This window comes from Nilaparvata lugens, chromosome X (assembly GCF_014356525.2).
Source record: "Nilaparvata lugens isolate BPH chromosome X, ASM1435652v1, whole genome shotgun sequence".
Taxonomy (NCBI): domain Eukaryota; kingdom Metazoa; phylum Arthropoda; class Insecta; order Hemiptera; family Delphacidae; genus Nilaparvata; species Nilaparvata lugens.
Window position 1 is genome coordinate 9821992 of NC_052518.1, and position 24733 is coordinate 9846724.

At 35.0% G+C, this 24733-nt stretch overlaps 1 protein-coding gene across 1 annotated transcript in view; it reads left to right on the forward strand.

Annotated features, from left to right (window-relative positions):
• Positions 1 to 23828, forward strand: part of LOC111059673 (synaptojanin-1) — a 132625-nt gene extending 108797 nt beyond the window's left edge. Inside the window, exons 6-21 of the mRNA XM_039442376.1 lie at positions 2165 to 2332; positions 2998 to 3155; positions 3587 to 3692; positions 4229 to 4378; positions 4852 to 5008; positions 7057 to 7245; positions 7766 to 7880; positions 11222 to 11412; positions 12336 to 12481; positions 13721 to 13858; positions 14960 to 15134; positions 15934 to 16118; positions 18372 to 18545; positions 19813 to 19966; positions 22018 to 22073; positions 23022 to 23828. Of these exons, the coding sequence (XP_039298310.1) occupies positions 2165 to 2332; positions 2998 to 3155; positions 3587 to 3692; positions 4229 to 4378; positions 4852 to 5008; positions 7057 to 7245; positions 7766 to 7880; positions 11222 to 11412; positions 12336 to 12481; positions 13721 to 13858; positions 14960 to 15134; positions 15934 to 16118; positions 18372 to 18545; positions 19813 to 19966; positions 22018 to 22073; positions 23022 to 23237 (2478 nt within the window). The 3' untranslated portion in view covers positions 23238 to 23828. The remainder of the gene's footprint in view (positions 1 to 2164; positions 2333 to 2997; positions 3156 to 3586; positions 3693 to 4228; positions 4379 to 4851; positions 5009 to 7056; positions 7246 to 7765; positions 7881 to 11221; positions 11413 to 12335; positions 12482 to 13720; positions 13859 to 14959; positions 15135 to 15933; positions 16119 to 18371; positions 18546 to 19812; positions 19967 to 22017; positions 22074 to 23021) is intronic.
• The last annotated feature ends 905 nt before the right edge of the window (positions 23829 to 24733 follow it).

Genomic DNA, 24733 nt, shown 5'->3' on the forward strand with positions numbered 1-24733 from the left:
TCAACATTAGCATACAGCTACTTGAATTATTTAAAGAGATTTTTTCACCTATTCTACTGAAAAAAATACTTGTATACTCGTGTATTACGCAGGAAAATAAGTTGGTAAGCTGTTCTCAATAATGTAAAACAACTCATTTCATTACATACTAATAGCATGACATTTTAGTATTTAGTTGTCCCCCATAGGACAACTCAACTCTATAGAGTATAGATGTTTCAGGTTTTGTGGTCTCTAGACTTTCGTCTAGAATAATTTATTAATATTCTTACTTGGAATGCCGCCGTTAAGCAGCATGGACGTTTGATTACTTGATCAATCACCCCCATTACCCAAGTACAGGCGAAAAACCTACATACGCAATAAATAATATATCTTTAAGAGCAATGTAATATTGAATTTTTATGGTATTCTATTGAACATATGGTATTCATTGAGATTTCTCAAATTTGCTATTTTTTGCCTGTTTTATGTGGGTTGGGTACGTTTTATCATAGTGAAAAGAGAGCTTTAGCTGTCTTTTCTCTATGGTTTTATTTTATTCTAATTGGTTTTATTCGATTTCTCAACTTATTTAAATTAAGAAATGATCATCAAGTATCCGCATGAGACTGCAACAAGTTTATAAAATGAAGAATTTGAAGATTGTAATCTTCCGCGATTATTGTCTCATTAATAACGCATTCTATGACTCATGTTCATTGACATTTTCCTTTATTTTAATGCTAGAAAACCACTCACAAAGTTTGCCGGTCTATTTTAGAAACACGCTGTAAATTAGATAGTTGAAAGTTGGTTCTTGATAAATGCAATATCATTAAACATTGCCATCAATTATAATTTACATTAATTAAATATTGAAATATTGGTTGCGTGCTCACAAGTTATTGCTAATCAGACTGCTATCATGTTAGTCAGTGCGCGATAACTAACATCAATGTTCGTTCAATGCTATTGTGGTTGCGCTACCATTTTATTGTTGACATCTTGCAGTGGATAAGTTGTTCTTATAATCATCATCTTAAGACTTTTCTTCTTTTCGTGCCAGCCAATATTATTAACAATGGAGTATTTCTTGATTGGTGAGTTTCATTTCAAGTGAATATAGCAAGTTGTCAGTCAAGTGTGTTATTGTGTTGTGGGTTCTCCAGTCCACTGTTATTTGGCTTTAGTTGTATGTATAGCTCTGTTGTTTTCATCATGCACTTTAAACATTTTATCAAGCATCTCATTCATATTTTTATTCTAGGTGCACGAATGCATGAGTAACCTTTCATCTTCTATTCATTTTCTATTTTTAACTTTAGCATTTTCCAATTTTATAAATTATTTTATTTATTTATCTATACATATTATACATATCTTATCTGTAGCACATAACAGAAAACACTTTACAGCTTTATAATACTAATTTAAACAGGAAACAAGATACAGATAAGTGAGAACACCTAAAAAGTTACATTATTTTCTGGAAATTTTCGCTGGCTTCAAACGAAAATTTCCAGAAAATGTAAGCTTCTAAGTGTTTTCACCTATCTGTATCGTGTTTCCTATATATCATGTTTGGTATACAACAAAATTTCACTTGTGAAGAGATGAGTTTTCATTTTCCTTCATAAATTTTTATTTAAAGAATAAAGAATTGCTTTCAACTATTGAAATGACTTATCGTCCAATTGTATATTTCAGTAATTCGAACTTCAATTATCATATAGTACTTGGTGATTATTAATTGTATTATCGGATTTTTAGAAAATTTTAGTGTTTTTCTTTACATTTTGTGCTTCATCACATTAATGTGGTTTGTGTATAATTTCACCTTGACCTGTGTTTGGTTTGTTGTCAAATTTGTAATTTGTTCATTTGGCTTGTATGGCCGGCCGCCTTTCAATCTAAAAATGTATCTTATTGTTTGCATTAATGCTTCCTCCTAAATTTGATTGTGTCTTGGTTGAGACAGAATATATCCTCGATTATCATCAAGTTTTGTGAAGCCAAAAGGCTTGTTGCACATTCCTATCCGCAAACACGTTTTCTAATGACACTTATTATTTCATTAATTACTCAGACCAACGATTTTCGAAAAACTGCTCCACCAAACTTATTTACGGAATGATCAGTAGAGTTCTACGTTGATTATTTAGTAAAATATTGAATTTTCCAGGCTGGATCAGAAAAAGTGAGGATTTCAAGGGAATTCATACCTACTATCATACCTTATCAGAAGCATGTGATGGATCTGAAAGGAAAATACGGTCATCTGATATTTGTCAATCTTTTGAGCAAATCTCCTAGTAAAGAAGGAGAAGCACTACTCAGCAAGGCATTTGAGGTAATCATTTTTTCCAAGATTGAAAATGTAAAAAATGCATTTCTTTTTTCTGTTCTATATTGAACATTCTTAGTTATTATGTTTATATATGAGCAGGTTAAACAATTATCAAATGCATTATTTTTAAACAAATACAAGCTGTAAAATCTATTTGAAAAATCGCAATAATTAGATTGGATCATTAAATGATCAATTATATTTTTCTAAAAATTCCTATTGATAATGAATTTTAGCTGTTGAAGTTTATCAGAAAATCACCTTGATTATTTTCTTGATCCAATACAGTTTTAGTTTCAAGTCTTAATATAAATTATTATCAAGTAGCTACACACACATCGATTTTTGTCGTCCTTATTATAAATTCTATTAGATTAAACAGATGATGTTTGTCAAGTTCCCTTCAATCTGATGGAATTCATAATAAGGACGGCAAAAATCCAACGTCCAATAATCGATATGTGTGTTTAACTGGCTTCAATGTTTCTTATTGTCCGTTATTAGTACCTATAATGTCTTATTATACAGTAGTGTTCATGTTTTTCTTTTGTTTTTTTTTTTTTTAAATTCTGGTTGGACGGTAAATTGTATGGTAAGATTAGTTGAATCACAGAAAACTACTGTATGAATGTGAGTGATGCATTTGAATATTGTAATGTTTGTTTTAGGCTCATCACTGCTCGTTGCCAGAATGTGAAGACATTCCTTTCGTATCATTTGACTACGACGAAGAAAGCAGGGTGGAGGGAGCTCTGAACAAGTTAAAGAGCAAAGTTGATGAGCATATGCAAGCTCACAGCTTTTATTTCATACATTGGGATGATGAGTAAGTTTAATCCATTTTTTATTTTTTAATCTGTTGATCTATTTGTAATTAACTTTCAATTCTCTTTTTTATAACTTCCAAGTCTTTTTTTAAACTTATGAACAAATCGTGTCATCAATTTTCTCATCAGTAACTATTGCAACAGCTTTGAACTAAAAAAAAAAAAACAGTTTCAGTTCGACATCCCGAAAAATATATTTTATATTTTTGCTTATACACACTTTTATTCTATTTCCTCATAATTCTTTAATCAAATGTACATATTTTTGTAATATGAAAAAATATAAAACTCACAATTTTATCCCTTTTTTCATATTGATTTTGCTATTAAATCATTCATATTAATTCACTTGAAAGTATTTATTGCAACTTTGAAGTAAAAAATCTCTAGTAAAAGAAGTAAAAAATTCTCTATTTTCGCTTGTTTTCAGGAAAAGAGCGTACGAAGCAAAGAGTATTCAACATGGCACAATAAGAACTAACGACCTTGATTGTCTAGACCGTACTAATAATGTACAATCATTTTTTGCACTTGAGGTAATATTTTTGTGTACAGTAGCTGGCTATAATTTTCATTCCTCCCTTTACAAACTTGAATTTATAGTACAAGTAGTAGTTAATTGTCAATATATGCTACTTTTATGGTTAGTTAGATTTCCATGAGTATTTTAACAATATAATTGCATTATTGCACTGGAATATAAAAAATCTACTATAATATAGAGATAGATTTCTTCGAAAAAAACTCTGATATGGGCTGCGTAAATACACAAAACAAAATTATGTGATAACTTGTAAAGACTTGGATAAGAAACTGATGTAATACTGGCCAAATGGGGCTTGCTAGAGTGTGACACCTGGTCAAATGTCAATATGATGAGGTTCGGTTATTAGTTTACTTATCAATTAAATACAGAGCCTCAATTACTTGTTCTGTTGAAGGCATTCAACTAAATAGTTTGTGTATAGTAAAGATGCTGCCTCAACTGCTCTATCCTGAATTATCGCACAACAATAATTTTTGATGGATCCAAGTGTGACTTTTTCTTAAAACATGTTTGATATTTTCACAGATGCTTGAGAAGCAGCTGGAGGTGTTGGGTGTGCTCCATTTGCAGAACAAAGATCACATGCTCAGTAGCTTCCGCCAAGTATTTAAGCAGCTTTGGGCCGCCAATCTAAATGAACTGAGCAGATTTTTTACCGGCTCTGGAAACACCATGGTACAAACATTATTTATAATATTTTTTTAAGAAAATCATTTCTTTTTAGACTGGTTTATCTGTTTGGTTCAGTTCATTAACAAAATAAGAAATTTTGATCAAATATAATTTATAAGTATCTGTATATTACTAGCTGGCAGGGCTTGCTTCGCTCGCCTTATCCATCTAGCCAGGGGCTCCGCCCCTGGGCCAACGGCTCTGGATCCAGAATTTATAACAGCAGACTCGTTTCGCTCGCCTACATTCTTCATTTGAGCTTGCTTCCCCCCGTTATAAGACTTGAAGGCTCTTTCCAGCTAAATAAAACCGCCGATTTCGGGCGGTTTTTACGTTATTTCAAAACTCCATAACAACATTTTCAACCTCAGCTGAGCCTGTGTACCAAATTTGAATTAAAACGTTAGGAAAACGCTGTGAAACCACTTATCTTGGGCGTATCTTTGGCTTAATTTCTATCTTTAATTATTGTACAGGTGATGGATGTTGCACATTCTGCTGCCGAAAGTCAATTACAAGACACTCTTCCAGACACGAACAAGCAAGCAGCAATTGATCTTCTACTCGGCAATGCGGATGCTGCTGAGCTAGCTGACAAAGCTAGATGTCTGCTGGCACCTTCAATTTTTTATGGTATGAATTTGCTCACGGCTTAATCTACAAATAATGATATCGTGTGACCTGGTTGGCTCAGGTCTGGTGTTGAGAGTTTTCAGATAAATTTCGATTTGTTAATCCTTCTATCTGTTCACGTTGGTATCAGTAATAAATTTCAAGTACAGACTACCGAGGCACATAATACATACAGAATGGAAACTATCAATCCAACCAATGCATTTTACATGACGCTAAGACTTGAGTGCACCAACACCACGTCATGTGACTGCGCCATCTTGTAAGAAATTAAAATTGCCGCTACTATTATAATGCTAGACTTTCTTTCAAGATGGCGGATTTTGGCATCATGATACTAGCCGACTTTCCATTCTGTATTTATATATTCTGTGACCGAGGTATGAGTTATAACCGCTTTCAACTAATTTGGAACGGCTTAATCGGACCAGACTACCAGTAATGACTATTGCATTTGAATATTCCACAGCAACTCACTATTCCATACTTTTCGCTCTTTCTATCACACAATTGTCTCACAGGTTTTCTTGCTGCTGTGCAATGTAAGGGTGGCCACTGACGACAGTTGTGTCATCACAGCGAAACACTATTTATTGTTCAAGTTCAGTTTTTGTATCTTCGATTTTTTGTATATCATTATAATTTGTCATTTTCCAGTGGTTTATTTATTGTTATTGTTTGTTTATTTAATGTTAGAAACCTCTGGCTGATGTCAAAACATGCATGATGTGCATGTAGGCGGCTATAGGTACAAACATGTTCGTCATGCATGTCCTGTCACTGGACAGGTTTGCTCAGACTATATTTGAAAGATGTTCTTTTCAAATATTGCAATACATCGAATTGGTGAATTTGTTTTTACAGTAGAGTATACAGATTGTTTGATCTAAATATGGAAAGTGATTCAAATTCGAAAATTTTCAATGTTATTTGCATTGTGAAAACTTTTAAATCGCAATAGTATTTTACGTCACAAGGACAGGAAGTGGCAGTTTGCAAGGCCGGGAATGATGTTTCATTCGAGCCCTGCAGGAGACATTCACAGCCAAGTAACGTACACAATTTTTTGTCATAATAGTTTAACGGGAAAGAATAATTTATTGGGAAATAGAAAACATTACCTGCTTGTGCTGAAGTTACTACGTGCATTCTATAAACATAACCTAGTTTGCAAATTCCGAATCGGGAATTTTGTGTATGTTGTGTGTACAGTAAATTGTTCCATCACGTGACTAGTGTAAAATGTTCCCATGGAACGCCATTTCAAAATCGTTGGTTCAAGCTTTTGGCGGGTACATATAAAGTTGATTTACACTAAAATGTGTCGTTTACTAGCTGCGTGAATGAAGAAAGGCTGTTTTACAAACTTACCGTCTAGAAAAGTGTGCATTTAATTTATTCCATTACATAGAGAAAAATTCATTTAATGAATGGTTATCAATCATCATAATTCTATGGTAAAGAAACAAACTATCAGCACATGCGCAGAGTAGCAAGCAGGCTACAATGATCGACCAATGAGAGCTCAGATAGTTGGAATAGGTTGGAACTGTACCAGGTCGGACAATTTACCACGCTTCGACTGTGGGGCAGGATTTTGGAACTGGAACTGGTTTCTGGTACAGAATCTGTCAAAACTCTTCCCATGGAAAGCGGAACTTTTCACCTGGTAAATTGTGAATCTGACAATTTACCACATTCCATGTACACAGAACGGGCCCTTTGTGATTCTAGTTGACAAAACTCCACCTGGAGCGCTGAAGACTGTTTTTTGTAGCAGTTTTGCTGTTCCTATTTCGGAACTAGGAAACATACTTGACTGTAAGAAAACATATGATTTCTTCACAGTATAGTATGCTGTAAAGAAATCACATGTCTGTTTGTTTGTTCTACAATGTTTACCGGCTTGATTTCATGCATGGAAAGAGTTGAAATTATGGAAAATGAGTACAAAAAAATGTACTTACTGAATAAAACTTTCTCTTAAATCAGTCGTTCCCTATTCTTCGTTCTTCGTCACCATTTTATATTCTTCTATGTTGTTACAGCTCCATATCGTGTTTTAAGAGAGATGATTACACGTTCGCCTATGTACACAGAAAACAGGAAATTGCGAATTTCCATTGGCACATATAATGTTAATGGAGGAAAACAATTTGGAGGCAGTGAATTCAAGTTAGTGCCATTGGCCGATTGGCTCTTGGATTGTTACAAATTCAAACAACGAAGATGCGCAGGTGTGTAATAATTTTATCTATGAAAATAGCATTTTATATAACCGTTTTATAATGAGAGTCTTCAATGGACGAGTTAGATGTAGAGTTAAGACACATGTAAGTTTCATAACCGCTGAAAAATACAAATTTCCTATTTTGCTGAAGATGATGCGTGGTTGGAAAGGAGGATAATGAGGGATGAGAAATCCTACGGCTTCAAGTGAATTTCAAAAGAAGGAAAACTACTTGGCTCAAATTAGGCCTATAATTTAGCAGAATCGGCTCCTCAAGTGATCAGTCAACAGTCATCTAATTATTTTAGGATGAACATATTTACATACAGAATATTTATCACAATAGAATGGAAAGTATATATTGTTTACCTTTTGTCTATTTGTTGATTGAGGCTGCAATATTTATAATCATTCCTATTTAATTGGTTTTACACTTACTGAAATTATCGATCCTCTTGATAAAGTTGTTTGCCATGTAATTATTTCTCAGTCATTAGCTTGAAATTGAAATCTTCATTTGCTTGCAGGTCCCATTCGTAATCCAAATCTGAGAATTGGGCCTACAAACTTCGGTACAGAGATCTTTGCAATTGGAGTGCAAGACATCGTAGACTTGAACGCTGCTGATATAGATAGCGCTAGGTATGTAATTCATTATATTTTATTGCCGAGAGGTGAATCCTTCGCTCTCTTATTGGATAACCTTTTCCATAGGAACCATTGTTTTGAAGGTATAAAACCACTATTTGACAGGACCATATTTGTTGTTTATGAAACAACTTTATACAACTTGATGCATAGCATACCAGATATCGAAACATACTCTAGTCAGGCATAAAGCGTTCCAAATATAGCTATTATAGAAACGAAAATCAAACTAAGCTGGAGGTGACCCAAGGAAGTTTTAGAGTGTTGTGAACGGGCAAGCCAAAATTTGCGGCGATGAGGCGTTGCACCATGCGGTGATGAGGCGTTGCACCATGCGGTGATGAGGCGTTGCACCATGCGGTGATGAGGCGTTGCACCATGCGGTGATGAGGCGTTGCACCATGCGGCGATGAGGCGTTGCACCATGCGGCGATGAGGCGTTGCACCATGCGGTGATGAGGCGTTGCACCATGCGGTGATGAGGCGTTGCACCATGCGGCGATGAGGCGTTGCACCATGCGCCCTGTCTTACAGGAACAGCTTCTCAGTTGTGGGCGCATGAGAAGCGGCTCAAACGGAATACCATCCAAACTAATTAAATACATTACATAATCCATTATTCCAATTCTCCCCTTTTTTGGACCACAGTTCTTGGTAAGTGCGTATATCATTATAGTTGTTATTTGCATGTGTTCATTATTTTATATATTTTGCTATATTTACAGTTTGGCTTGAGACAGGATAAGGGCACATCACACGCGTTACTTGAATTAATTAAGTAACACTAGATGAGAAGTAGGCAACAAAAAATGTGTCTTGATAATAACATTTCTCTACCTGGCAAAGGCATTCGTTTCTATAGACAGGCAAAAACTCAACTAAACTCCGATATTCTGGTATATAGGCCTAATCCCTTGACTGGTTACTTGGAAAATCACTCTCAAAATGTTTCCATCAATTTCATAAAAAACGAGCATGCTAACATTCATATTGAGTGGTTGATGGCTGTGCCCTTGGTCCTGTTATTGATCTATGTTAAAAACCTGACAATAGTCAAGAGTAAAAGGAAGAATATTGCTGTTGGCCTATGATACAGTTGTGGTGTCTTCAGGAATGAGCTGAGCAGGCATCCTCGGACCTGGACAAGATAAATGGTTTGGCCAATCTTTTTTAGACGGGAAGGTCATCCTAGCCCTAAATTGGTGTGATCAACCTCGTTGAGCAAAATTGTCATATGTCATTAACATTTTATAAATCTATCATAAATTTGTGCTCTTTTCCCGCGCACGGTTCTAGAGTCAATGTGAGGGAACAATTCACATTGATTATATTATTACTTTCCTTGCCCTTATTACCATGGGTAACGAAAGTATTGCTTTCCAAAAAAATTAAGGTATAATTTCAAGTTTTCTATACGTTTCAAGGTCTGTGTGTGTGTGTGTGTGTTTGTATGTCTGTGAACACGATAACTCCATTCCTAATCAACCGATTGACTTGAAATTTTAAACTTATTGTCCTTATACCTTGAGGATCCGACAATAAGAAATTCAAGATGGCGGATAATTACTAAAAATCCATGTTTTTCACGGTTTTCTCGAAAACTGCTCTAACGATTTTCTTCAAATTTATACCCTGGATAGCTATTTATAAGCCCTATCGACTGACATGAGTCTCATTTCTGGGAAAACTTCAGGAGCTCCGTAATATTCATGAGAAAAATAGTTTTTGTTGAATTCCTATCACGATTTTCTCAAAAATGACTTGACCGATTTTTGTCAAATTCATACCCTGTATAGTTATTTATCAGCTCTATCAACTGGCATGAGTCTCCTTCCTGGGAAACTAACAGTGGGTCCACCCCATCCTTGAGAAATGGACTCTGTAATCTCCTTCTCGTGCATGATGTAGGTAGAGCAGTTTATTCAAAAGCAGTTTACACATAGTCGAGATATTTCATCTGTAGAATAGCTGCTTTGACAACTTTTAAAGAATCATCGAATTTCACAATTTACACAAAGGAAAATGTACCCTGAAAACGATTATATATAATAGTATGATCGTAGTTTTGAATATGTAGCCGCCAATCGTCATTATATTATTATTCCCCTAAATTATTCTCGTTTAAGAATGAGGCTTGCAATGAACAAGGAAAGTCATGTGAATGTGTGTGTACCACACCAGATTTTTTATTTGTAAAGTATTTTTTACTTCGAAAATAGAAAAATGAATTGAGTTATTTTTGCTATTAAAAAGAACGACTAGCAGACAGATTATTTTACAATAAATGAATTAACCACTCACTGTGACAACGAGATCTTTCGACAGGTCCGCCATCTTGTTGGTTGTACTCATAGACAACTGGAAGGATAGGATGGCAATTTTTAGTGTGCTGTTATTGGTGTCTATTGGGTTTGTTATGGCTGAGAAGCTAATCAAAGAGGATGTGGCATTTGAAGTTGGTTTGTTCGTTTAATATGCATTGTCTATTGCTTTTAAATTGGGAGTATATTTCAAATTGTTCTATTGTGTCTAGTTCTGGTCCTTTGTTTTTTATGTGTATTATTTGTAGGTTGGTATTTATGTTTGTGTTTTTCTTGTATTAGGTGGTCGGCAAATGCAGATTCTGTTTTTGTTTTTAGTCGTTGAATATGTTGCTTGTATGTTTGATTGAAAGAACGGCCTGTATTTCCAATGTGAAATTTATCACATTCAGGGCATTTCACCTTGTATATTCCTGCGACAAAAAATAAAACATGCACGCAAATCAATAAAAGAGAAAAGATTCAGGACAACAGAAAACTCACACCCCCAGAAGTATACAAGCTAAAATGCCCTGAATGTGATGAAGTTTACATTCTAAATTTTCTATCTACTAATAATAAGCAGTTCGTGATGGAAAACAACATTGATGAATTGCATTATTGTCATGTAGTCAATAGTGTGGGATTGTCATGTCAATAGTGTGGGACACCGATTTCGTATTGCTATGACTATCTCAATAAATTCACCTTTTACTCAAATTTCTAATTAACATAAGTTTACATAAAAAGTATTTTTGAGTTGAATTGTAAATCCATACAGCAACAGTTCATCTGTCGTAACCCTCTGTCTATTGCATGAGAAACCGTAGTTGGCTAGGTAATTTTTCTTCTTTCATTCTACCGGAACACCCCCACCATGAAGCCTGTTGTTTTTGTATTATTTGTATTTTTGTTTCTTATTGTGGTTAAAAAATGAATTCACAGTTGCAGGCAAATTCAACTCAAGTATTACTATCGTTCACAAATATTTCAACGAGCGCTCTAATATTCTACCGTATTTTGGTCTGTTTACAGTGCAGAAAATGCGAAAGAATGGGGGCGAGATCTATTGAGAGTGATTTGTCGGGATGAGGAATACACAATTCTGACCTATGTGCAGTTGCTTGGAGTCTGCTTGTACATTTTTGTCAAACCTCGCCTCATACAATACATACGAGATGTGGACGTGGGTTCGGTGAAAACGGGACTAGAAGGCGCCACTGGTGGTTAGTTTACTTCAAATTACATGCATATATTTCTCACTTTTTTATCATGTGTCAGAGTCATGGAAAGTGTTTTACACATTTGTGAAAACTAATTTCTCACCACATACTTTTTTAATATGTAAAACGTTACTTATGTATTTTTTGTGGTAATAAAAAACTATTTGAATTCCATATAAACTAGTTCGTGTGGAATATGGATCGACAATGATGTGACAATTTTCAAACTTGGTGATATTTTAATTCTCAATCTGATTAGTTTAAGAAAATTGAGTATTTGTAGCCGTCAAATGTGTAAGCATATTGGAGTGTTCTGTGCTTGAAGGAGATTTCAAGTTGTCTTTAATGTCCTGCAGTAGGCTACTGTAAAGTGAAGTGTATGGTCAAATATCATCACGTAAACTATGTAAAACTCGAAACAGATAAGGGACACTTATATTCTATCTGAAATCTTACTATTGTCAAACTTATTTAGAGGTGACTTCCAAGTCAAAGCTTGGCCTACGAATTACATACAATAAGAAGCAAGCATGAAAGCTTGTCGGTCACATTTAGAACAGAATGTTATCGGATGGGCAGGTTAAGTTGTCGGTCCCCGCTGAAGTATGACAGTCGTAAGGACCATTGACTGCCTGAATTATTGAGGCAAGGTGGGACATTCCCACAAGGGACTTGCCACCAAAAAATTCCTTATGAATTGACTTTGGAGCAGAATGCTGATCAGATTTGAATGTTGAAAGAAACTATAAGAATTATTCAACTTATAATTTTTTTTAGCTAAGCTAGAGAGTTATTCACAAAGAAGGTTTTAACAGCAGTTTGAGTCTGCCATCAAGAGTAGTAACTGCTCGAGGGAAATACTCGAAAGAAATGAAAATGAGTGTGATTAGATGTGTATATGTAATAAGATTGGTTGACCATTACAGGGAATAAGGGAGCAGTGGCGGTACGATTTACGGTGTACAGCTCATCGGTGGCGTTTGTTTGCGCTCATTTAGTCGCCGCTGGCCCATCGCAGGTAGCCCAAACAAACGCTCAACTCGATAAAATCACCAGCCAAATGTCATTTTCTGTGAGTAGAATGTTTCTTATGTTTCAAACAACATGTCAATTATTTTAGACAATCAATTGACTGACGGCATTTCATTTAAAACATCAAAATAGTGTGTTAATACATCGCACTTCGGAGTGGATCAAGAAACCATCATCTTTAAAATGTTTTATAAAGATATCTTTAATGTTTTTATTTTTTATAAATGTCTTTAATTTTTCATTACAGGACTACAGTATTCAATAGAAATATTGCAGATATCGGTTACCAAACGACAATTTAGGCTTAGCTGTGATGCCAGCTTTGACAGTCTATTAACGTCACTATCCAAATGTCCAACTGAATATGAATTTAAAAATTTTGTTGTAGCTGGTGACTTTGATATTAATGTAATTGATTCTAGTGCCAGGGAAACGGTTGATTTCAGATAATAACTTGCATCAGGATAAATTCAAAGTTTTTGTCATGGTCTGAAGTTCTGATTTTTGTTTTAGGAAAATATTATTGCTTTCTAACGGCGATTTCATTTTTTCTGCAATATTAGGCTACCGAACGTAGAAAAGCTAAAAAGGATGCCTGATTGGATAAATTAGTCTGTATTAGCTTTAAATAATTGTGTTTTGATAGCTTACAATAAGTATAGAATGAATCAATACTTCATGATAAATGTATATTTAAATATGTAAAGAAGCTTTAGTTACAGACATGAACTAAAACGGGCTAATTTTCAGTAAAACGCACTGAAGTTAAAGGACTTGAAATAAATGTTGTGCAGTTTGGAGAATTATCGGTTAAATCTCTAAGCCTTTAAGACACACAACAGGAGATACTCGAGTCACACCTGATGACTTGATCGAATATCTTGTCACATCTGTTCTGAAGCTATGATAAAGTCTTGATTAATATTTCTAAATTCATTATTTTCAATTCTAATATTTGGATGTGCTAAGTTTACATAAACTGAAATACTCTATTCTGAAACTACCAAAAGGCATGACAGGCTTTTGAACTTGTGTTGAAATCCTAGTTGATGAACTGTCATTTGTTGTCAAAAATAACAGCTGGTTTGTATCGAAATATGACTTGATAATCATTAATTTATGATCTCCTAATTGCTTGGACCTATAGTTTTGTGTTCTGCTCCGTATCACTTTTGTCAATTATTTCCCAAACGTTGATTTGGAGCATATGAAGTGAGTGATAAACTTGGCTAATTCTAATTTGAATAGTGAATACTGAAATTTGTCTGCGATTTTACAGGGACGATCTCTAAACAGCCATGACTATGTATTCTGGTGCGGCGACTTCAACTACCGCGTTGACATGAGCCGAGAAGACATTATGAAGTGTCTCAATGAGGGCAAACGACTAGCTGCTTTTGCTCAAGATCAGCTTGTGGTAATCACCGTTTTAGTATTATACATCTAATATTTCTAGAATATCATTCCAAGTAAATTGTAGGAATAGACTTTACTTGTTTCTTTCAGCTGGAAATCGGCAGATCAATAAGCGTAAGCTTGAGCTTGCTCTTTTGGGCACGTAGTTTGCTGCTAATTCTTTATTTTGTTTCATGAATACGGTGTATATTCTATAGTCTATTGATTTTTTTTGTAATGTTATGAGGAATAAATAGATGAAAGCAATGATTAGCAGTATGGAAAAAGGCTTTGCAACGAATCAACAGATGGTTCACAGAAAATTCACTTTGGCTAAATCTAAGTAGAACCAATCTCATAGCGTTAGTTCTCTGTTAGATGAAGTGAAAATGAGAATGACTCATCGATGATGAGCTTGTAGTGTCCTGTTTTGGATGCAAGGTTTCTGGGGATGGAACTGTAGGCAAATTTGAAGTGGGATAAGCAAATGAAACTTCAAAAACGATTGTACCATGCGCTCATTGCTCTGAGGACTGTTGAATCAAACTCAAATCTCAAAACAGGCTTAAGGTTCATCATGGATATTTTCTATCACTTGATAAGATTTAGCATTTTGGTCGAATGAAAATTACACTCACACAAGTTTAAAAAAGTGAAAGGCGAAAGAAGGCTGTCCGAAGGTATGGATTCTACTTCATCTTGTAAGCCCATATTCAGAAGATTTGTAACTCAACCATATTCTATTCATCAAGAAAATTTATTGTTCATGATTTAACAATACATTTTATGACTGAGATAAAATATGTTGTTTGTTTATTAGATTTCTGAATAGCCTACAAACATTATTTAGCAACGGTTCGGATTGGAAATGGATAGAAATAGACCTATCTACTGTTTTTCTAAAACAAGGATAGCAAACCAATGTTAATCAGGTGATGCATGAATGTCAACTATTTTTTCAACGAAATTCTATAATAATTATTCTAATTACCTTTATTGGAGGGAGAAACTTTTCCTCACAGAAATTCCGTGGGAATAACAATTAATCAGTTTTTGGTGAAGCACAAACATTTCAGTTGGAATTATTTAATCACGATTTTCATATTCTATCATTGATTTACAGAAAGAGCAACAATCTGGGAGAATTTTTCCAAATTTCCTAGAGGGCCATATCAACTTCGACCCAACTTCGAAGTACGAACCATTTTCTCTGGAGTACGATACTAGCGACATGGAAACATCGCCTGCATGGACTGACAGAGTTCTATGGAGGAGGAAGAAGCAGTTTTATGAACATGGTAGGAATTTATTGATTACATGTGAATTAATGCAACAGAATTTATTCCCTATTTTATACACATCATTACAGGTTTACAATTGTCTCAATTTATTAGAAATCAATCATATGAAGACGTGCCTAGATATACCATAAAGCCTGTGTGTAGGTACGAGTTGCTGTATTATTTCAAGTAATGTTACTCATGCTTACTTGAGTGACTTATGATTTTATACAATTAAAATTGAAAACAAATACTTAGTATTCAATATTATGGTACAAGGGCTAATCTATTCTTGAAACTTGAGTTATTTCTTGTAATTTATATGCTTTCCTATTAACAATGAACCAATTGAAGATTGAATTTGGAGAAGAATTTTCCGTGAGAGTTAGTCGATTACTAGCCAAGAAGTTTTTGTGTTTTGAAATAAAAAGTAAGTTTTAAGTATATATAAGATTAAATCGGTCATTTACTTTCACTTTGTAAGAATTGTCAACTCTTCTTGGGATACTATTTTTTGCCATATCTCCTGTGTTTTTCAGGTATATGACATTTTGTAGGTGACTGTTTTGTATATCCTCTTTATAGAATGCTGCCGTCTGTCAATTAACACGTTGCACAATTCCCCTCTTGATAATGACTTGTGGTAATTTTAAATGGATTCACTATTAATAGGATACCATATATAGGATAGAACAGAAAATAAAGTTTGTATTGATTTTACATGATTGAAGTGGACAAGTTCCAAAACATTGTCTTAGAAGAGCTTGTAGTTTGAATGAATCGTTCTCTCATATTGATATCGATTGAAATGTTTCAGATGCTGGATGGAGTCAAGGTAGATGTCTGTTCTACGGTAGAGCCGAACTGGTCCAAAGCGACCATCGACCTGTCATTTCTATTATCGAAATCGACATTCAGCAAATTGACAAAGAGAAGCGATCCGAAGTGTTTGATCGCGTCATCAATGATCTTGGACCACCCGATGCCACTTTCACTATCCAGGTAACTATTTTTATTTATTCATCAGTCTTTTTTTTCATTTTTAAAATATGCCGCTCCTGAATCGATCTGCACAAATATACCTACATGCCAGGAGTTACCTTAATTTCACAATAGAATGAAGTTTGATTGCAATGTAAGGTGAGCATAGTTAGTTTCTACATAATAGTTGGCGCACATATGCACAGCACAGCACAAAGGCTTCATTTTTGTACTATAAGTACTCGTATTGCGGCAACACATGCAATCAATTACTTCGATCAACACAACACATTTCACATGTTTTGTGAGTGTGCTTTCTATTTTGCTTTCCTCGCCCTTGAAGATTTCTATAAGTTTCAAGGTACCAGAGTTGAAAAAATTGTTTTTTGCTATTAGCCTGTGTTGTGTGTGTGTGTGTGTGTGTGTGTCCTTGATATTTCGTGTCCTTGAACGCGATATCTTGATTCCTAATTAACGGATTGACTTTTAATTTTAAACCTTAGGTCCTTATACCATGAGGATTGGCCCTGCAGAAATTCAATAGAATACAATAAAAACTAATTCGTACCCTAGATATTCTTCTATATATAACCTATCTTTAACTGATAGAGTTGTATCTCCATAGAGCTAAAGAGCTCTATCTCTAATACTCTATTTAATAGAGTTATTCATAAGCCCTATCAACTATCATGAGTCTCGTTTCTGGCAAAATAGCAGAAGCTCCACCACATTCTTCAGAAGGTAATATGAAGTATGACAGTCGTAAGGCCCATGGACGGCTTAAATTATATATTCAGGCGAGGTGGAACTTCCGTCAACAACTCCCCACCCACCAAAAAAGTCATATGAATATTTATTTTCGGCACACTCCACAGAAAGCAGCTGTTTTCTAGTCCCTACGTAGATCTGAAAGACAATGTTTGCAAACGACTCTCGTCTGACGTCAGAACAGGTTTCTGTACCCTTTCCGGCCGCTAACATGGAACTAAGAAAGGTGAGACTGCTATTCTAACTTTTTTGAAAATGTGTTTGGACAACTGTGCCATGTAGTGCATTGTGTTCAGAAGGGTGAGATCGGAAATTTCCACCCCACTTTGAGTACCCTACGACATCTGGTTCTTGAGATATGAGACATCAAAGTTCCCCCCCCCCCTAATAAAACATTCTTATTCAATTTATTATTCTTATTTAGCTGATGCCAAAAAGTAAGGCGGCTTCGTGGGTCACATGGTGTAACCTACTCACAGCTGATGCAATGCATCTATTTATTGTCTCTTTTGATTTAAAAATCAGCTGTTGGAACGCACAAGAGACCCACGAAACCGCCCAACTTTTTGGCGTCAGCTATACCTGTAGTGTGGCGAAAAATATCGTACGCGACTCTCTCAGAAAGGTGAACTTTCGGAACTCTCAGGAAGGTATTCGGATAACATATTCCCGGGCTCGGCAAGCCTCGCCCGGGAAACTATCCTCATGCCGTAAACACTAACTTTCTGTGCTTGTAGCGTAATATACTATACTATACTATTCTTGAGAAAATTGGCTTGACCGAATGTTTCAAATGAAAACCCTGGATAAGCATTTATGAATCTTCATCAACTGACATGAGTTCAATTGGTGGGTGATACCCCAAGCAGAGTGAATCGGCGCAAAAGCTGCAGGGAAGCAGCAGAGTTGAAATGTTTCCATTATTACAAGATGCCGTCTTTCGATCTCTCTAATCAGTTGCAGCGCTTAATTTGTGCAAATGGAAACGAGGCTTAAGGTGCATTTTCGTTTGTGCGTAAATTTCCCTAGTCGACGACGACAAGCATTGTTGACATTCATATTGTCCAAATTTCAAGTGTGCTAAAACAGCTGATCAAATAGATTTTCATTATTTGTGTTTATTATTAAAGAATTAAACATTTCTAATTATATCAACATATTGCCATTTAAAAGTTTAAAAAAGTATAAGCTCAATTAAAGCATAATTGAACATAATCTTTTAGGTTATGTAGACAAATTGAAATCTACCCAATCTGAGATTCTCTCCCTGTCGTGGTCGACGACGGCATTTACGCACAAACGAAAACCCAGTATTAACCGGTCTTGTGCGACACATGACTTGTATCAAGCGCTGATTTGATAAATTTGTTGATACAAGTGAGATGTTAGCTGAAGAGACACATTCCTGTAGTCAAGATATCGTAAAACACTATTGTGTAAACCGGCTTCAAGTTGAAATAATATATGGTTCTGAGCTGATATTATAATGGTTTTTGTTTTTGTAAGGCTGTCGATGCTCAAGAAGACTGCTTCACGGACGATTACATTAGCGCAGTTGTGCGTAGGTTCTCCCATTTCGGACAAGTGCTATTCTCGAGACATGTGCGATTCAATACACTGGTGTTGACACTCCGGGATGGCCAACAAGTCAAGGCAGCTTGCAAGAGACGCTTGTTCAAGGTACACAATTCTATCGATAACAAATTACATATTTTTATTAATAGGCAAAACTGTTTTTGTAATTTCCGCTCTTTCTATTAGTTATATTTTCGTTTTTTTATCAGTTGATAGAAAATATTAGCAATACTCAACTCTTGTTATATTGTCTTGTTGACTATGTAATGTTTTCATTTGATGTTAATGAGTAGTCAGTTGTACACAATCACTCCCAAATTCTTGTATTCGGTAGTTATAATAGTTTGGAAGTAAACGTTTCATTTTTTAAAAACTTGGTCGAGTTTTATAATTGCTTGACTATAAACTGATCCTTATTCAAGTATGGATTATATCCACGTCTGTTTGAGATTAAATACATTAATTAGTGATTTTTCTCAACTTAGAAGCTACTTCAATCAATCTCTCTGTTCATGACTTGCAATGTATATTGTACATGAATGCGTCATCTGCCTACATTAAACAATATCTCCAATTCTAAAATATATAACCGAGAAAGATAGAAAGAAACACAACAAAAAAAGAAACAACACCAAGGAATATCTATTCCTTATTCCCCCGATAAAATTATTTAAAACTATGTTTCAAACTCTATTATATACTTTTCAACTCGATTTTGAACCTTGCCTTATCCGTTTCGCTTCTGATACTACTGTATCAGAAGTGGCGATACTACTGTATCAGAAGTACCTTCCGAGTATATATTCTCATATATGCTGAACTTTTTTCAAATTTTACTCTTCTATGTTCACTTATAATTAGATCATTTCTATTTCTTGTAAGGTAATTGTCAACATTTGATTGCCTATTGAATGAGTGCTCGTTACCTTCTACATGAAATAACAGTGCATATCATCAGTTGCATGTGAAAAACAATCCACGATCTTGATAGGGAATTTTCAGACTAGAAACACTACATTGACTACACTGTTTGGCGGGAAAGATAGCCGTCAAGCGGTTGTCAATTAAACTGAGTAGCAGTCACTGATCTACGTCAATCTGAATCACCTTATCGAAGCATCCCTACGTTACCCAAACACTCTTCAACTTTTCATTGGCAAAATTGCTCACATCTATTAAACATAACCTTCGTACTTGGGATATATTAATATTTCCTGTCATTATTGCTGAATGGGAAACATCACCATCACTAACTGCACACAGCACGCAACTTCTCGAGTAGAATTTTAAACGAAATTACGAGTATTATAATAAACTTTTAGGGTGACTATACACCAGCAGGCACCAATACGTGAATATCTATTGATTTCAGGTGCGGGGTGTGAAGCTGTACACGTCCTATACCTCTTCACCTTCAAAGTGGAATAGATTCTACTTGAATCAAATCGAGATTTGCAGCAGTAAAACTGGTGCAATGAACAGCTACTTGAGACCACTATGGATTTGTGATTCCATCATCCAACAAGGTTAGTTAGATGCCTAATAACTTGATGGCTTTTTCATAATAATTGATTTATTAAAATGTTCGATAGGCTATGGTTTCCTCTAAATTCATTGTCATTAACTAAATTTCATTCTATGCTAAACTGTGCCTTGAAGGTTTTGAAGGCAAGTGGTTGGCCTCGTTGTCTTATAGACGTCGATCATTGTTACGTCTTAAATCGACGGGATTAGCTTTTGGTATGTGATGCATTTTCGGCAAAACGCGGCAACAGATTTTCATGAAATTTGACAGGAATATTCCTTTTTTACTCTAGCCTTACTGTATGGTCACACTCAACAAGCAGTGGGATAATGAGTAAGATTTTTGACCAGTTGTTGCACTTCTAGAGATTAGAGGTTGGAATTTATCAACAGTGATATAAATCTACTTTGATTGTCGACTAGTATGGAGTTTAGGAAGGAGACGAACATAGGCTAAGGAAAACCTGAGGGATAACAATGAAAAATAATTACCTAAAAACAAATCAAATACAGTACCTCGAATAGTCTGTGAGAGAATGCCCGAGCCTGCCAGTTACAGTACTAGCTAGTTAAGAAGCCAATGCTTCCTAGAGCAAACAAAAAGTTGATAAAATATGGCGCGGTTACATTTGATTAATTCTAAATAAAATCTAACTTACATGAATAATAAACAACTTGATTTTTTTGTTTATGGATGTCATATATCTACACTTTCAGTAAGGAAAAATTCTAGGCTAATTTTCTTCAAATAATGATTATTTCCGGATGTATTCTTAGTAATTCATAAGATTTATCATACTTTTGGCCTCAACAGATGATTTTTATCTCACTGTTACCATATGGTATCGCTAAAAAATCCGGCGTCTGGGAAGGGCCGGAGTAGGGAATACAGCTCCTGGTGTGGTGTTGGCCGGTCGGTGGTTGGAACAGCCGGGTGAGCGTCCTCTTGGGGACGACTGGCCTCCTGGTGGTCTTCTGTGACCTAACGGCACCGGGTGGTGTCCTCTAGGTACACCACGGTACAGAAAATCTTCCCTTTTTAGGAGGTGAAAGGCCGTGCCTGAAGGGAGGGGTTAGCTAGGAAAGATGGGAGAGTAGTAAATTCAATTTTGTGAAAATTTAATTCTTTTTTATTAATAAAAATACACATCAATTTACCCGTCGCACAATCTCTTATAATATACGGCCAACTGTAGTAAATGCTTTCAATATTAATTTTACTTCATTAGCATCTAGTAAACACCAATTTGAATAATCTAGTAAACACCCAGAATTGTATCATTTGTACTGATGCTATTAGATTATAAAATGTATTTCTTATTTTTAGAACTTGTGGCTGGAGCTCAAGGCTTCTTTTTCCAGTCACGCCAAAATCTATTGTAATTTAATGATTTTTTTGTAAAAATATTTCTTGTATTTGGCAATAAATTGATTATTGAGTAGCAGTTGTCACCGTAGCCAGGTCCTTCTAGGCGCCTGGAGTCGTGCCCTGATTTCTAGCCGCACTCCTTTTACTATTGCGGTCCAAGAAAGCCCTCTAGCGGTCAGACAAACTTTTTTATGTTCTCCTGGCAAACACAACACCAAACACATTGCAAATATAGAGTGTACTTGTAGGAATTTGAGACTTCTTGATATATATGTGTCGTGCATCTTTCATACGCTAAAATAATAATAATAGTACATCAAGCTAATTTTTTATTCAGAAGGGAAAAAACGAATACAGTTAATAATATAGAATCTATAGACTACTCACTAGTATTATTGACTCATGATTGGGTCGAACGGTGGACGCATAAATCAATACTTTTTCAAGACATAGCGCTGTTTTATAAACCAAATAGTATTTGTGTGTATCTGTGTTTGTATACGATATTGATAGATTGTGCAATATTATTGCGTGGTTGACGAAAAGTTGAAAATAATAAAATCTACAATGAAGGATAATATTGACCGTTTAGGGACCACTTTCATTAACTACCTTCCTGTGTTGTATATCTCTCTATGATTTCTATTCAAATATTAAAATAATCATCAACTTGGTGATTTTCAGAAGACGAAGCAATTGCTTCGACATCGGCTGCGACTCATGAACCAGCGCCAGTGCAGGTAATAATAGTCAACAACTAGGCTATTTCCATCACTAAATTATTAACACAATATAATAATTACTCAACTGCCATGGCTCCTTTGTCGTTATGCAAATATTTCGAGTAAATCAATACATTTTTGATATTTCCAAATGATTCCCTGCGCAGCGCAGAGGTCTGGTCCAAGATGAGTGCTGTCTGATGTTCGGCACGTTTTTAGGTCATGTGTCCTGTCTTTTCTTGTCCAATTTTAATCCAGTGATCTAAAATATCATTGTTCATTTTGAGATTTACCATATAAATTATCATGAGATGAATCATCTTCATTTATTACACAATGCCAATTAATTGAGATTAAAATTATCTGTCTTTCTTTTTATTATTCCTCTAAATTTAGAGATTTGTGACTTTGTATGAGCCTGACCCAGTGAATGGCCCAACAATGGCCATTTGATTCAGTATCTCAAGAGATAGTCATAGAAGGTAGCCAGCCTACTTGTTGAACGAATACTCTGCCCCGTTAATAAATTAGACCAACCATGTAAAATAAGAAAGCAGGATGAATGGTGGCGCCACCTCACACATCTGTGCCTGTCACCACTCGAGTGGCGGCGGCATTCACTCAGCATCTTATTAACATTGGTTTGCTCTCCTCGTCTCTACTGAATTCCATTCTTTTTCAACTCGGCACCGTTGCTAAATTGCCCTAGGCCATTAATTTGGTAGAAATATAATCCATGACTCGTCATAGCTTATGCATTATCATATTTTTTATGCTATTTTTATAGTGTATAGTGTTAGAGACAGATGATGATGATAATAATACTCGAAATTTGAACAAAGTATGCGTATAAAATACTAATGTTTAGTGAGAGAACGAATATCAAAATCGTATCCATATGAATAATATTTTGAATTGATTTTTCAATTGATGTTGAGTGGAATAAAATGGTGTTTTTATTTTTAGGTGGAACCTTACCTGGCTCCAATTGAATTAGAGGATGGACAGGAGGAAATGCCACTTGAGGAAGCCGCACTGATTAAAGCTATGCAAGATTTACAATCATTTAGCTTGATACCAGCGCCGCCGTTTATTGCAGTGATTCCACCTCCACTGCCGCCTTTGTTGAGGCGACTCATCCGCGCTGACCACCACCCACCATCCTTACCCCCCCACCATTAGACGTGTTTATGCTAACACGCTAATCATACCAACATCTATCCTATTGGTGGACTTAACATTGTAAATAAGAATGTTTTGGTCGATTAGAATTCTTTTGCTTATGATTGTAAATAACAATGTTTGATGTGTAAAGCCTCCACATTCCATTATTATTCGTCATGTAAGTTTTCCATAATGCAATATAACTACTTATATGTGGACTTACAGTCATATTAAACATACTAGTCATTCTATTTCCTAAGTTTATGCTAATCATACGAGGATACGTATGAAATTGGTGGATTAGAATTTTTTGTTTATGATTGTAAATAATAATAATTTTTAGATGTGCGATTACGACGCATACAATCATTATTTCTTGTTTTTCCATCGTAGAAGAACTACAATTGCAACTCAGGAATCCTCCCGTCGATTCTTATTTTTATTTTGTTTAATTAAAAACATATTGTTTTTATATTTTGTGTTAATAACTTCTTTCTGTGTCCTAGGCTTAGAGTTTTTCTTATTTGAAATTAATTTTTGTAATCGGAGTTGTGCAAAATACTTTCCACTCCCGATTTTTTTTAGAGTATTTCAATAGGGCTAGGTACTTGAATTGTATTAATAAAGAACTAATTTCATAGTACCCTATTTTAAAACATGTTTAAATGAACACTTACATAAAACACAACTAGTTTCGGCATTCAAGCCATTTTCAAGTTTTTTCCAAAATTCATTCTGGAAGAAGATAATTTGAAAATATTTGTATACTGGAAATAGTAATTCATTTTTGAAAAAGAAACTTGAAAATGGCTTGAAACCTGAAACTAGATGTTATGTTTTATAGAAATGTTTTTAAAAAGGGTAATATAAATTTTTTTTTTCTTAATTAACATATTCTAATTGCTTTGGTGAATTTTGGATGCATTTTTTACCAGCTTTAACAGTAAAATATTTTGTGATTATTCTAGTTATATCATATTATAAGGGTAAAGGTACAGTTCCTTAGCGGCGTCTGGAGGCGTGCGGCTATATAAGCAGGAAATAAAGAAATTATTTCTCTGTTGATTACCATATTCGAATAGCTTTGGTAAATGTTTTACCATCTTGAACAGTATAATATTTAGTGATTGTTCTAGTTATATTAAATAGGAGGGTAAAGGTACAGTTCCTTGGCGGCGTCTCGAGACGCGTGGTTAGAGCTGCCACGACTAGAGCACATAGCCTATAAATTGATTAGATTCAATGATTCATTAGAAGAATCCAGCAAATCCAGGTTTATGCTCGAGACGCCGCTTAGGAATCGCACCTCAAGATACACCCATTATCTACAAATCATTTCTTGATCTCTGCAGTATTATCATTTTGTGTTAGATCTGTATTATTCAATATGTTAATAGATGCTTTCTACTAGGATATTTTCCCAGAAAATTTAAGTAGCCTTAATAAAACCGATTCCTAAATCCAATAAACTTGATGATCCACAAAATTATAGACCTATTAGTCTACTCAGCAAC